At 37.7% G+C, this 16,898-nt stretch overlaps 1 protein-coding gene across 1 annotated transcript in view; it reads right to left on the bottom strand.

Moving 5' to 3' along the window:
* The window catches only part of Ubc2 (ubiquitin conjugating enzyme 2), a 44,799-nt gene extending 30,741 nt beyond the window's left edge, over window positions 1–14,058 (bottom strand). The window contains exons 1-2 of the mRNA XM_071591350.1: window positions 13,959–14,058; window positions 6,097–6,377 (exon numbers count right to left, since the gene is read on the bottom strand). Coding sequence (XP_071447451.1) covers window positions 6,097–6,371 — 275 coding nt within the window. The 5' untranslated portion in view covers window positions 6,372–6,377; window positions 13,959–14,058. The remainder of the gene's footprint in view (window positions 1–6,096; window positions 6,378–13,958) is intronic.
* Window positions 14,059–16,898: the final 2,840 nt, after the last annotated feature.

Here is a 16,898-nt window from a genome sequence, read left to right as displayed (position 1 = left end):
GATGCCGAAGTTTTTGGAGCAGCGTTATTCCATCAAATTTGCGGTAAAGCTTGGGAAATCGTCTACCGAAACTGTCGGTATGAATAACCAGGCTTACGGGGAGTCAGCCATGTCCAGAAACATGATCTTTCGGTGGCACAAGATGTTCGTGGAGGGCAGAGAAGAGGTCGACGACGTGTCTTCCAGAGGTTCCCGATGATGCCTTCGCGGGAGTGTTCCAGGAATGGGAACGCCGCTGGAACAAGTGTATCGACTCACAAGGGTCCTATTTTGAGGAATATTAGCTTAAGATATGTAAAAGTGTGATAAATTTTTTTTCCTGAGCTCAGTACACTTATTTTCCAGACGAACCCTGTATGATACGCAATCGCAAAAAATACTTGCCACGCAATTGGGTGTTACTCAACCAGCCATTTCTGTGAGCCTACGTGCCATGGGAAAGGTTCAAAAGATCATAAAATGGGTGCCACGTGATTCGAACGATAGGCAGATGGAGTGACGTTAAAACAGAAGTAAAATCTTGCTTGCCAGACAAAAAAGAAAGTCATTCTTGCATCGGATTGTGACTGGCGATGAGAAGTGGATATACTTTGAAAATCCTGAGTGGAGGTCCCGGTCAACCATCAACATTGTCTGCAAGAGTAAATCGCTTCGGACGGAAGATGATGCTGTGTGTTTGGTGGGATCAGCAGAGGGCGTCATCCACTATGAGCTGTTGAAACCTGGTGAAGCTTATCAATGCCCATCAACGTTACCACCAACAACTGATCAAATTTCACCGTGCTCTCTGTGAAAAAAGACCGGAATACGAGCAAAGACAAGGGAAGGTGATTTTCTTCCATGACAACGCACCATGCACCATCAATAATGGTCCATAACTACTTGGAAACACTCAACTTGGAGCTGCTACCCAATGCCACTAATTAACCAGGCCTGGCTCCTTGTGTCTATCACCCGTTTCCGTCAATGGGCCAAGCACTCACTGAGCAGCACTACGAAACTGACGCAGACGTCCAAAAATGGCTAGACGAATGGTTTGCATCGAAAGAAAGGGATTTTTTTCGGCGGGGTATCCATAAATTGCCCGAAAGATGGCAGAAGTGTGTAGCTAGCAAGGGACAACATTTTGAATCAATATTTTTTGCACTTTCTATGAGAAAAAACATGTTTTTTGGCTAAAAAAAACAGCAGGTTTAAGCTTATACACCTGATATAGACTCAAGAGTTCAGGAATACTGTTGAGATATCCGTCAACTGAGCAAAGCACTTTACATTTTACGTATATCTTTTTAACACTTTTAATGCCAGTGGGCCGATCTATACACCATTGCGATGTCTGCGAAGAATGCCACGTCTGGGTGTTTTAACGCTAGCATCTTGTCTGTGCACCGCAAAGCTCTCGCAGACAATATTTGAGTATCTGTTCACGCTTTCTCATTATTGCCGACAAATTTTCATGATGTAAATGAAAAAATATAAGTTCGCATTTCGATTAGTTGAACATAAGAAGTTTTCCATCAATTTTAACATATCTTCTTTCCATGCGTAGCAGATGCCGTATCGTTATAAGCTTAAATTTTATCACGCGTCTCAGTGTTACTTACAAAAGCTCACCTTTGTATTACCCTTAAGGTCACCTTCGTAGCAAGCACTAATTAGACTACCTTATTAAGAGTCACGTCAGCTAACGACCTAAATGCAACTCAGAATTGGTTCGAAACATGGCAACCGGAATTAAATTTGAAGAAATGCTTGGTAATACATTTTCGGGAAAGAAATAATTCCCTTGCATTTTAGTTATTAAGTGAAACAAACAGATATCGCGAGAGTATATTCCTTTATGTACTTAGGGTGTAACAATTACTCACGATCTGTCCCGGGGAAAGTACACACGAGAAATATGCGGTCGTGCTGATAAATTGGTATTTGTAAAAAGAGTGCTGGGTTAATGTGATGAAGAAGTGAAGGAACGATGTTTTCTTGCCCAGAGTCAGGCCCCACCTAGAGTATCGTATGCTGCCAGTATATATGGGATCCTCAAGAGGTAAATTTCATTCTGGCATTAGATTGAGTTCAGCGGAGGGACGGGGGCTAGATTGGTCACAAACATTGTTATGACCAACGCAGTAGCGTAACTACTTAGCTATAAAATTTAGGCTGGGGTTCCCTTTACAGAGTGGCGTTTACAATATAGACTAAACTTATCGAAAACATTTAAAGATGGGTCCTTTTCTGATGACGTCAAGAATATAATACGAACCCCAACGTATTACGGGCGGAGGGATCATGAATATAAGATTAGAGAGATGATAGAATGCAAGACTGACAGGTTTAAAATGTCATTTTTACCAAGAATAATGAGAGAACAGAATGCTTGTACTTGAAATGCCCCAGGAGTCAGCTCGACACAATAAGTATTAAGCTACAAGGTAGGGACTGCGCATGGTTGTATATGTATGTATACATATTTTTTTGCAGGTTCCCCCCACCTTCCCGCAACCATTTGATTGATGTAGATTTCCCCAAACACTTTTCTGATGAAAGTGATAATTTCTTTAAAGGGAAAAGAGACTACCTCTGCTCTCTCTGCTGTGGGATTCTCTCTAACCGTAGTTACACTTAAGGTGTTGCTTAGGAGAGACTATCAGTGACAAGGATGGCTCAATTATTAATTCCATTGGACTTACTTCAAGTCAAACAAAAATGAACAATATCTCCTTCCCAGAGTTCCCTCTTTGAGGCTTTGAACAGAGGAGAATTAGTATGAGATTCCCAGGAAGATCACGTGTGTGGGACTAGAGGACATATTTCACAATACTCGCCATAACCATTTAAAATATAACATTTAAATCATTAAACTGTTCGTGTGAGTTAAGTAATAGTACTTGGAAACGAATTATGACAAAATTATAACTGTAAAAAAATTATTAACAACAAATCTTCCAATCTGAAAGTCAAAGCTAACATTTACCTTTGAAACAAATGTTGAAATTATATTTTTTTCCTTAATTTATAGACAAGATAACATAATACTTTAATCATTTTATCGTACCTGCACCTATTTCGATTGTGTACAAAAAAATTAGCTAAAACACATGAGCCCAGGCTACAATTGCTGAGGTATAAACAAATACAAGACCTAACGACACCCCCCCCTAACTATCTCATGGATGAAAGACGGATGTGGCGAGACCATAGTGCCAAAGATGCCATTGATTCGACACTCTAGTGTGGAGTCCCACCGATTACTGTCACTCCCGTCGTTACAGAGCCGGCCATTGAGAAAGCAACGGCCCTGCCTTTGAAGGGAGTAATCATTCGGAACCAAGGCAATGACTATATTTAGGAAGTCCTCACCCTGTGACAAGCCTTGGAATGATTTCCAACATCACACAGCACACCTACCACCAAGACACTCAATAGAAAAAGGCACCAAACCTACTCTTTTACGCCTGGCTTAGAGGAAAATTAGAACTGGTGACCAATGCCAGGACCTAAGTTTGCTTAGGCTTAAATAGAATGTTTCCATTCATTCTCAACTCAAGCCACAAGTGCACAAATTAAAATGTAGAATGTCTGTCCAATAAATATGCAAACTGATGCCATTATCAACTTTATTTCACTTTAAATTTAGAGTCTACATATATCAATGATTTTGTAGTCTATACCTTCTTCAAAGTACTCTCTCTGTCAATTTGTAGTAATGGCTACATGCCTTCTTCTTAATAAATATTCCATCTTCTTCTTCTTCTTATATTCATTTCCACTGTTTAATAATAATGAAGCACCCTCCCCCTTTGGAAGTCCTCCTCCTCTTATTTAAAGGCAGTTCAGTTCTTGTTAAGGTTCTTCTTATTTAATCATCAGTAGTAGCACTTTTCTATATCGTCGTTTCTTCTTTGCTTTATTATTATTATTTGTTATGTCTCTTCTAGAGTCTATACTTAAATGATTTTGCTGTCTATACCTTCTTCAAAGTACTCTCTCTGTCAATTCGTAGTAATGGCTATCTATGCCTTCTTCTTATTATTATATATATTCCATCTTCTTCTTCTTATATTCATTTCCACTGTTTAATAATAAAGCACCCTCCTCCCTTTGGAAGTCCTCCTCATCTTACTTAAAGGCAGTTCAGTTCTTATTAAGGTTCTTTTTATTAGTTTTCTATCGTCATTTCTTCTTTGCTTTATTATTATTTATTGTCTCTCTTCTCCACACATCATCTTGTGCCCAGTGATAATACAATGTCCCCAGTTATCACATTTTATTACATTTCATATTGGGAATATATGAAAACGTCGCAAAGGGGCAAAGATTTATTAAGAATAATATAAGGAGGATGATCAAAGAATCAAGGTGATCGAATTTCTTAATTGCCAAAAACAACGGCGAACATATCAATGTGCGCTCTGAATAATGTGCTTTCTGAATGGTGTGCACTGTGTCATGGTGTCATTCATTGGTGTTTGTGTCATCAAGGATCCATCCATGTCCATCCAATCATCGGGTCATTCGGTAATAAAATAGTAGTGTTTGTGCACTGTTGATTCTCCTAAATTCAGTTCATCAGCTGATATCATTCAGACAGTTTTTCAGCGATTGGTAAAGACAAGGGAATGCATACGACCAATGCTGTCAACGTCAAACACAGGTGGTAAAAGGTCATCCCAGCCTTTCATCATCCATCTCGGCGTCTTGTACCAGCCATCATTAAAATGCTTAATCCACTTGCAAAAACAGATGTTTTCTTCAGAACAGTATCCCCGTAAACAGCCGTCAGTACATTTCAGTAATCTCTTCATAACAACCGCACTTCACCAGCAAATTTGATGCTGATTCCTTACTCCGTGATTTAGTAAACAGTTTCAGGCTTAACTTTGTGGAATACCTTCCTGATGAGTGCCAAAAATAAGAGAAACTTCACACTTCCACACACTTTTAATGTCCTACTACCATGGTTTCGACGCTGGGCACCATCATCGGGTACAATATAACGAAATTTTTCAACTTACCTGACTATATAAGTTGAAATATTTCCTTATATTTCCCCTGATAATGATGCACAGCATCGAAACCATGGTCGTAGGACAATAAGAGTGTGTGGAAGTGTGAATTTCCTCTCATTTTTTACCCTCATCTCTCCGTGATTTCGTTAAATTCCATTTTCAGACAAACAGTAAAAACAAGGACACCAAAAACTAACATAACTGGCATATTTGCATATCTACTGTACCAACTACATAGTGATCGTGACACATTGTACTTAGGGCAGGCCGGGAGATCCTTCCAAACGAGAAGAGAGAAACACAAGAGAAGTTTCCTTAACGGGAAAGCACCAGACTCTTACTTTGCAAGTCATCTGCATGGAGGGGGGACACTCAAATGACTTCATCCCTCACGTCCTACACTTTGTCAAAAAAGGGAGTAAAATGGATCAGCTGTAAGAGCTTGACATAAGAAGACAAGGGCAAATTGAGCATATCCTTAATGACAATGTCTTCCAAAGATTTTCCCCCCCCCGATATCCACCATTTTCACAGTTTAAACATTACCATTTGCAAAGGTTTCGGCATTTATTCAACAAAATATTAAGTTGAATCAACACTTGAGTGCCTAATCCTTCAATTTTAATGATAACGTAAATCTAACCTATTATTACCAAAGGTAAAAGAATTTATTTCTTCAGACAAACATAATACACATAATTCGCCTTTATCTTTACTCTAAACCAACACCTGAGCCATTAATTCCTCAATTTAACAGAAAACTTGAATCTAGCCTATTATTACCAAAGGTTAAAGAGCTTACATCTTCGCACAGACGCTATGTACATAATTTGCCTCTTATCTTTACTCTAAACAGCCAAAATTCATGAATTATACATTCCGGTATGATTGCAATTCCACCGAAACACGGCATATCTTAATTTGAGGAAGAACAACCGCAATTCTACCAATCAAACCCAGGCAATTACATTTTCAAGTTCATTTTGGAACATACTTGTGGTCGTGGCTGGATTTGCCACTCGTGCCATTCCGGCACCGCTCTCGCATAGGGGAGGGGGGGGGAGGGAAACCAGACGTGGAGCCCACTCACCTCTTTGCCGACGTGCTCAGTGCCTTCGACATCTTCGGGTTTGGCTTCCCACCGTCTCGACCTTCACTCTTAGACTCCTGAGACCCCGACGCACTCAGACCTGGGGGAACCAAGCCAACCGACGCTCCTGCCTGCGAACCGGCACCACTGGCGCCTGCACCACCACTCCCAGACGAGCGAGAAGAGGACGAGGGAGACGATGAGGACGACGAGGACGCCACAGGGCCTCGGGTACCGCCACCCGATGCCGATGCAGTCGGAGCAACAGAGGACATGGGAGCCTGCAAGGGAGACAGCGGCCAGTAAGACAAAGAGGTAGATTCAGACATATGGGCTAGGAGCGACAAATATACATATTCCACAAGAAGAAAACAGAGCGTTCTGATGTCAATTTGTCTGATGCCTCCTGGATCTTAATCAATAACGTACACAGAAAAGTCAAGAAAGCTATAATTGGTAGAAGGAAATTTATAGTTATGCAAACAAATGATTGCAGATATGGATTCATATACATATGAGATATATATATATATATATGTATAAATGTATATATATATATGTATAAATGTATATATGTATATATGTATGTGTATATATATATATATATATATATATATATATATATATATATATATATATATATATATATATATATATATATATATATATATATATGTATATGTATATATATGTGTATATATATATATGTGTGTGTGTGTATATATAAAAACCATAAACACAGTAATCAACCCGAAGGTCGGTTTAGTAGGTGATGATAGAGATCACCCAGTACCAAGCCCTATTTACGGCGTGTGAAAATTCACACATCAGTGTAGTGGGGCCAGTTCCTTTCCCTGTGACGGGTATGGTTCCCAGGAAGATCTGGTCCCCGAAAAATCACTTTAGCTTGGTTGGAGCTGCAGGTGCCCAGAGTGCCTTGCCCGGGAATCGAACCCAGGACCCTCCAGTCAGGAGTCCAATGCTCTACCCTGCCCAGGACTACCGCGACCCACATATATATATTTATGTATAAATATGTATATATATATATATATATACACACACACACATAAATATGTATATATATAAAAATGTATAAAAATATATACATGTATATATATATATATATATATATATGTATATATATATATATGTATATATATATATATGTATATATATATGTATATGTATATATATGTATATATATGCATATATATATGTATATATATATATATATGCATATATATATTTATATATATATATTTATATATATATGTGTATATATATATATATATTTATACATATATATACACACACACACGTGCAGCGTGGGAATATTGATGTACACAGTAGGAAAGTGCACCTCAAACTGCAGTAGTTAGAATGTCACATTTCCACTCATTCATTCACAATAGCAAGTCGAAATGAACAACACAATTGCAATTCCCGCCAAATTCCCGTCCAGAAAGTGATCTCCGATATACAAGATAGGTAGTAGCCTAACTTTTCAGTCTTATTTCCAAGCAACAGAGTCCAAATAACCTATGGAAAACTTTCTAAAGATTACAGTCATCGCAAAATGATTCTCAAGAACCTTCTCATCAATTTTCAGGTGCAGTTCATTGTTCAACACAGGCCCTCTTAGAGATTTGGATTAACTCTTGAACGAACGACCACACACACACAACTCTTTGTCACTCATCGCGTATGCCCGTACAGAGCAATAATTATCCGATGAAGAATTTGACCAGTTTTTAAGTTTTTTCATTAGTTAAAACCTTATCGCGGAATGAACTCCAAACTTGGCGGGAATTTCAGTGCATTGCTCATTTCGACTTGCTATTGTAAACAAACGAAAAGTGGCCCGACCTTCCAACCACAGCAGTTTGAGACGTACTGACCTACTGTGGGAATCATTGATAGAATCGAGCTCTTACGGCTAGCGGTACTGAATAAATGAAAAACTCCAATAGCCGTAGACAGTTTAACTTTCAAAACAAAATACAAATGAGATTATTTGGCTAACGCCAGATGTTAAAGGATAAATGGTATAAGGATAACAAATGTGAACACGAATATGCGTATTTCGGCCACAATTTATTTCAATGTGGGCATCAATTCAGCGACCATTCGGCTCCTTTCGCTAGTTCTCACGCTATATGAAAACTGAGGTTACTCTCTGGATTACCTTCGTATATATACTCAGACCCACATACGTACACACATGTAATCACATACATACATAAACATACATATATTTACATTCATACAAACATAAACATACAAAAATACATATAGCATGTGGCACTTACATCCGGACAAGCACGCTTTTCCTCGAATGAGATTTCCTCACCGGGTTAGGGATAGCCACATAATATCACATGATAATACTTTAACGCAACAATTTCAGAGTGTAAAAATCATTCGCCATGACCTGGATTTGAACCCAGTTCCCCCTAAAATGTCCGATCGAGTGCTTTTAGCCAGCTAAGCTATCGAGGCATCCTCTCTTAAACACTGAAATTTTGGGGCTTTTTCAAAGGAAAAACATGTTATGACGAAATACCATGCATACATGCGTCACAGGCATTCGTAGTTATGAGTGCCGTGCCACAGTCCACGAGGTTACAGCCCACTTTAAACACTTATGCTGTTTATACCTTGACAAATTTCCAAAGAAACTGTGGGAGATGCCGAAACAGTAACTTTTAACGGAGTCATCCACTAATATGCTTAAAGCTTTAACCACGTGGACTCTGGTGCGTCGCGCAAGACTACTAATGCCTGTTACATTGTATGTACTGAATTTTTTCTCAACATCTTTTAGAGTTTAGGAGGACGCCTCGATAGCATAACTGGCTATACCACTCGACCGGATATTGATAGGTATCTGGGTTCGAATCCCAGTCAAGGCAAATGATTTTTACACTCTGAAATAGTTGCATTGAAATGAATATAATCGGATGACTTCATTATAAGTTACAGTTGCGGCATCTCCAGCAGTTTCTATGAAATTTGTCGAGGTACAGTCCTTAAAAGACGGCTCTTTAACCTCGTAGACCGTGGCAAATCACCCATAACTATGATTGCCTGTGACATTATAATGCACGGTATTTCGTCTCAAGATCTTGTTCATTTGAAAGGCCCCCCGAAATTTCAGAGAGTTTAAGAGAGGACGCCTTGATAGCTTAACTGTCGCATTGAAATGCACATTAGCGGATGACTCAGGTTAAAAGTTACCATTGCCGCATCTCCCGCAGTTTCTTTGGAAATATTCTAATACCAGTTGATCTGTTGGGTGGTACTACAGAAGAAGAATTTAAATATTATTCGAAATACAATAACTCCAAGCGCCAACACTTTCCATAATAACAGTTCTTTCAATTGTACTCGGGGATCGAGATGGTGCGGAGGCTATCGTAATGGCTTCCCACGCAGAGGGCCCGGGTTCATATCTCGGCGGTATTTAAGTGGATTTGAGAAAATTCTGAAGAGTTTGCCAGTGAGGGCATTAGAAAAACTTGTTAAACATGGGGAAGAAATGGGTTAGCCTTGGTGGTGAGTTATGTTGAAAATTAAAGATATGATTTTGAAACTTAAAAGAATCGTACTTTAATTTACTCTTTGCCTAATTCTGCTATTTGTTTTCATTTGCACTCAACAAGCGTGTGTTACCATATTTACCCGTCCATAACGTGCGCATTACCTATACAAAAATGATCATATGTTCGGAATAAAATGATGATTCACGTTACATACAATGAATATTTAAAAAATCCAAGCATTTACATACCTATGAACACAATAATTTACAGAATCCTTGCAGAAATAAATTCTGTAAGAATGTCTTTCCAATTGCATTCTATTTTATACAGATGGGCTACTTTGACAGTTATTATATCTCGTAAATCCATGAGAAAACATGTAATTTATACACTTAATTCATTCTAATACACAGTAATTCTTTATTCTAACGCATAATACTTCACTTATACCTACAGTACGTCAATTATGTACACGTACGTATAAATATAGGATTGGATAGAGTGGGTCGCGGTAGTCCAGTGGGTAGAAAGCGTTGGACTGCTGACCGGAGGGTCCCGGGTTCAATTCCCGGGCAAGGCACTCTGGGCACCTGCAGCTCCACCCAAGCTTAAGTGATTTTTCGGATAGTACCAGATCTTCCTGGGAAACCATAACCGGCACAGAGTATTAAGGAACTGGCCCCCCTTATTACCCTGATGTGTGAATTTCAAATGCCATATTGGGCTTAGTATTCCATGAACTCTACCATCACCCATACCACACCGACCTTCAGGTTGATTCCTGTGTTTATGGTTTTTATATATATATCTTCCTTCTTAACAATTCTATACATCGCACCTGACACACTCCTTTCTTTTATATCTCTTAAATCTTCCATATCAGTATATCTAACATTTCTGTGACACTGTCTCTTCTTTTGTACCTTCCAAGTAAACATATCTTGCTGCCTTTCTTTGAGCTTTTTTCTATCTTTTTAATATGTCCTAACTCATATGGATCCCATACTATGGATGAGTATTCTAGGATAGGGATAACCACTACCTTATAATGCTTTTTCTTCCGTGGCTTCGCTAATTACTTGGTTTTATGGATAGGATAGGTCAATCACTTGAACTGAATTGAGCACCAATACTAACAATGCCAAGTAAAGATCACAAAACCAGTAAATTCCATTTAATTAATTCTCTTATTTTTTTAATATTTGATTTACTGAAAGTTAATTTACAAAGCAAATGAAAGAGTACACAAACTGATGTCCTGTTTTGACTAGCAAATCATAACAAAAAAGCAATAAGGCCTTGGCTATAATAAGTGTTGGCTTGTAAATATTGTTAATTTTTCAATCCTTAGGTTGTTTACGGTTAATTTCAGTCACCTGGCTTTAATCTTCTGAACACTTATGGTAGATATATCCACAGGCAATTATGATTACATGTATTCATTGCTTGTTACCATCTATTAGTACATGGATACAGATGTATTTAACACAATATATATATACACAGATGCGTGGCATCTATAAACTATGAAGCCCTCAGTGCGTGGTATCTATACAAATTCATGATAGTACCAAGTTCTAGATGTGCATTACTGACAGGAATATACACTACTCTTCAGCCTACCCTCGTGTGTGTATATACAGGCCAGAACTTCATAATAGAGAATCATTTAGGCCTAATTTCAAAAACCGGTAAGTCATTATCCGCAACATTTTCATATTTACATCATGCATGTTCAAGAAAATGTGTCTATTAAATAAAAATTAGAATAACCATGATTACACCCTAAGACAAAGCCAGGAGAAGAGCATGCTATACACTCAAATACGACCCCACTTTGCTTCAAATAGGACCCCTTTATGCTAGCTTTATAATTTATAATTATTTAACAGCAGACATAAATAATACTAACTCACATTAGTTGTTTATTTAAATGTTTAAATCTTTATTACTCAAGAACTATTTTCAAGATCTATATTAAAACTTTTCGCCAAGGTAAGACACGCGGTAATTTCACTACAAACATTTATCATAAATATATGATCATACTTTTGTGCTCTGTGCAACATTACACTTACTTTATCATTGTATACTGAAGTTGAAATCTCTTCGTGACGTTATTCTGAATGATAAAATTCGAACTTTGGTATGTAAAATAAACATGCCTACATTTCTACAAAAATTATTAAACTGCTTAATTCCTTGGGTATTCCGTATTTGTGAACGCTATTCTTTATTTTACAAACTATCAGGCCATCGATCTATTAAAATGTGGGAAGAAATAACCACCAAGGCTTGCAACACACAAAAATCATAATGAGTTCGATAGATGAGCCCAAGATGTAAATTTTTTAATCACTGAACTAATATTCAAGGTTTACGGAATTAGAAATAAGGCACTTCTGCATCGTAAATATACAGCACTTAACTCGCATCCACTATTTCACTATACAAAACACCAACATATACTGTACAGACGGACAAAATTACTTAAACAGGCACATGTATCCCGAAATCCCCGAGAATTTCACTTTCAAATACGAAAAATATAATCAGAGAACGTTTAGAAATTGAATGGTCGCAGGTAAATTTAACTTATACACTATCAACGTACAAATTAGACCCGAGTAACAATTCCGGTTTGGATACATCATAACAGCCTACCAAATTTAATCCGATACGATAGCTAAAGACTCCTGAATAGAATCACACAACTCGCAAAACCAACTCCTCTATTCCAAACAAAAATAAACTTAGTTTCACTTGCAATCAAACTTACGGGCGGGAGAAAAGAATTTCTTTCACCAGAATACCCATTTTCCACCGGCAAAAGTGAATACACATCCGCTAAAAATGTAATCATTAATATAATATGGCCGAAACAATAAAACAGTTCCGTAAAAACAAGAATTTCATCACCACACGGCATCCTTGACGCAAATCATTACTCATATTCCTTCAGAAAGTGTTCGCCACTACCCACAGATTTAAGACTTTTTAAATAAATACGTCCGTAATTGTGCATGAACATGAAATCGAACGACATAAAAAATATAAAAATAACTATCCGAGATACATAAAACGAAATAATTGAGCGGATGGACGAATTCCGATGTCCACACTAACTGCCAATGCAAACCACGAAGGTAAGTATTTAACTGCAATCGACCATGACATTTCAACTAAACCATGCATCGGTAATCTATTTCATAAACCGACGAAGTATTATAATGAATATTACGTCCAGTCGGAACTCTTAGCACGATCGCGATTCACAGAGACGAAAAAAGCTTATAAAAACAGTACTGGCATTGATCTGGCTACGTCGCTACTCATACTACTAAAGAACTCACCATCTTCGGATTCTTTCAAGCCAATACATAATAGCGTTTCACGCTAAGACTAAAACACATACCAAAAACAATTAAGGTGGTTTCAACCAGTCTATGAAAGTAACCAAGACCCGATGGTATTGAAATGACTCAAAATACATCACCACGCCGAAGCAAACGTGCAATTTCACCTATTCACCTCCATTTAATACCGAAAATCAATTTCTAACGCACGCATTTCTCTCAAAAACACACTGTAATACACACCCCGTACAAAGCTAGCACCAATTTCAGAAATTTCCATCCCATGCTTAAATTATAATCGTTAAAAAATCGAAGATTGAAAAATTACTATCACAATAAACCAATCCCAAAACACGTGCTTTCACTAAACGAACTCTATAGAAATGTGATAAAATATTTCCGCTACAAACTGAAAATAAAACACCAAATAATACACAAACATCAAAAATAAATTGACATAAAGAAATAATCCAACAACGGAGTTCATCCGCCATTTTGAAGTAACGTTCGATTTACACAGGACTCTTTCAATAAGAAAGCAAAACACGATACACAGGAAGCCCAAATAAAAGAATATAGTCAACAACGATATACTCCTACTCAGCGCAGCACAGTGGGAGTAAAATATTAACTGTAAACCTATGCCCACGAGCTACAACCTTCTACAGGAGCAGATACCAAGAACACGACCATTTTCTTAAAATACACATGAAAGAGCAAGTGACGCCGTACCTTAGAACATTTTAAACCAAAGGACCACTTCCACAACTAGCTAATTCTGGTTTTTACGAATAACAGCAACAAATTCCGCAAGCCGGTTAACCACACCAAGCGGCTTTCACTTAAGAGAACTATGGCATCTCTCTAAGCTACATGCGATACTTCACAAACGACTGAAATAATACTAGATCAGACTACAAATTTTAGATATACGAATACCAAAATATAAATATTAACTTACCCCCAACTCAGAGAATAGATTTGGCTGATACTTTTAATAATTAAAATACAATTTCATGCGAAGAAACACGTCCAGCCCCTGGAGTGTTGTGCGGGGCTGTTCCAATGTCACCCCCTTCAATTGAAGTGACCACGAGAAGTGAGATACAGCACTAAAGAAGATCCATGGCCAGTTTTAGCACTCGTTTCATTACACTTACACATAGAAACACCTAAGTACACTTAAAAAAAGGATATTTCAACATTGTAAATAACTTGCACTTATTAAAACGAGAAGATTACAGGGGGGTAAGCCACCTAAGACAAACAGCCACCCTCGCCCGCTTGGTAACAAAAAACAATCGTTTGTTTCGCCGCGAAAAGGAGCGTGTATTTCAAAACATTATAATGTTTGACAAAACGCTCATTGCTGCTTTAACAGATAAAACTGGTCATAAATACATATAAAATAATGTACTTCGATTGAAACATCACCATAATATCCCATCAAACCTCTCTAGAACCGAAGGTAATCTCCAATGTTCACATATAAGGCATTATGGCAGGTAATAACAACAAGTAGACAGATAGCTTATTCTCCGCCATCAAAACATCCATTAAAGCTGTATCCTCTACCAACAAATTATGCTTTAGGTGCAATAAATTTTACCAAGAAAAACCTTTGAAACAAAGAAAGGAATTTCAGTATACATAGGCATGACGCAAGGTTAAAAACCAGTATCCAGGTTCACTCACTTGACGATTTGAACAAAACAGAAAAGGTCCTGACCAAACTACATAACTGTACAGCATAATACAATGAAAATTGCAGTGTCTTTTAAGGCTCTTGGAAGAAAACTATTCCTTTTGGAAATAGCGTTGTATTCTGTTGATGAATGAATGGTTCATCATGCCTGAGCCTGATCAAATTATGGTTTGTGTCCATACTTGTGTTTTGATGATCTATACGTTTATATTTCATGTATATGACACCCAAAAGATCAATAAACTTTAATATTATCATTGTTAAGTGTTCTGTTAATTTAGAAGAGCCGTTGCTACAACATTAGTCACATGAACAGTGTTCACTTTTCAGAAGGAATTACCATGCAGTGTTTTTGTAATCTGAGCAGATTTTAGAGGATTACGAGTTTTTTTCTACAAATAGAATACCAGGTTGGTTGATTCCACGATAAAAGTGATGAAAATGATCAGCAAATCTAAATGTATAGATGATTTCCCTTGAATTAACGTTATACAATAATTGTTTTCAGTCAATCCTTCAAAATTGAATGCAATTTTACAATTTACACCAATTTCTACAAACAAATCCTATCACATAGTGAGTGTTTTGCATTATGAGTAAGATTCCGAGAGGAACTATTCTTACCCAGAGAGGTATAGCTGTCAGCAAACTTTCAGTTAATAACCCAGACTTTAAACGCTTTAGTTAAAAAAATGGAAGCTACATGCAATGTTTGTCCAGTTTCTTGAAAGTTTTCAACTGTATTAACCACAAATTACTTCTCGAGCAACTCCAAAGGATGGGTATTTGTGGCAAACCAAATGCTTGGATTAAATCCTACCTATTTGATAAAATACAAAACGTGGTTATTTCTAAAAATGGTGTGTATTTTGTTACCCCAATTAAGGTCCGTAATTGAGGTGTTCCACAAGGCTCTGTTCTGGGGCCTGTCTTATTTCTTTCTTATATATATGATCTTGTAGATAGTATTTAATACATAAACAGTACCACCTCCTGGCTACATGCTGATGATACCAACATTATCCTTATATCACCTACTTCTCATGATGAGGATGGCAAAATAGAAACTTTGCTATTCCACATAAAGATTTACTATATCGCGACCATGGTTACGATGCCGCCCATCATCATCAGGTGTAATACATAAAAAAATTCCAAATTATATAGCTCGGCTACAAGAGGGGAGGAAGATAGGTGGAGTAAGGCAGAGGGTGTAAGTTGAATACTGGTACAGCAACCTACTTGTATTAGTGGGCTAGGGGCTATATAGACATTTGAGCGAAGAAATAAATCAAAAGCAGCCGCATTTGGCTAAGAAGAAAGGGTTGTTTCATCAAGACAATGCACCAGCTAACAAATCCACTACAGCAATGGCCAAAATTCATCAAATAAAGTATGAATGGTTACTTCATGCACCCTATTCGCCAGGTTTAGCTTCCTTGGATTATTTTCTGTATTTGCAAACTTGAAAAAAATGGCTCGGTGGTCAAAGATTTTCCAACCACGAAGTAGTGATGTCGAATGCAGTTTAATGTCTATTTTGAGAAGCAAGACAGTTCTTTCTATAGAAAAAGGGTCTCAAACTTAAAGAACATCACTGGGAAAAGTGTATATAAAGCTGAAAGGTGATTTTGTTGAGATATAAATACATTTTTTCCCAAAATTTGGGTTTTCTTTGTTGGGTTGGATACCTCTGGGACTACCCTTGTGCTTTCGAGGGACAGGAGGCTAATCCACAATCTGTACATGTCTCGGATTGCTCTCGGGTGCGAGTGGGAGATAGAGAGTCTGGGTGGGCAGAGTTAGGAAGAGGTGTAAGGCATGGGGTGTATCCTATAATCACCTGTAAATGGAAGTAGAACCAGGGATACGAATGAAAGTCGGTGGGTGATTCATTATATCAATAAGGGTTTGCTGATGACCAGTTTTTAGAGTGTCATGAGAAAGCTGTGTGCAAAATGGATGCCGCTTTTGCTAATACTCGAGCAAAACCAGTATTGTGAAGATGTTTCAATTTAGAGTGTTCCGCAAAGTTTCACGGCAACAAAGCAGAATTTTAGTGCCTTTTCATGACCATGGATGAAACATGTGTCCATTACTTCACATCCGAGACAAAAGAACAATCAAAACAATGGATTCAAAAGGGAAAACTGGCTCCAAAGAAGGCATATACCATTTAATCTGCAGACAAGTCAT

This window comes from Hetaerina americana, unplaced genomic scaffold, assembly GCF_022747635.1.
Source record: "Hetaerina americana unplaced genomic scaffold, ioHetAmer1.1.p SCAF_45, whole genome shotgun sequence".
Lineage (NCBI taxonomy): Eukaryota > Metazoa > Arthropoda > Insecta > Odonata > Calopterygidae > Hetaerina > Hetaerina americana.
Note: the sequence above shows the minus strand (reverse complement) of the source record. Positions and strands in the feature narration are given on the sequence as shown.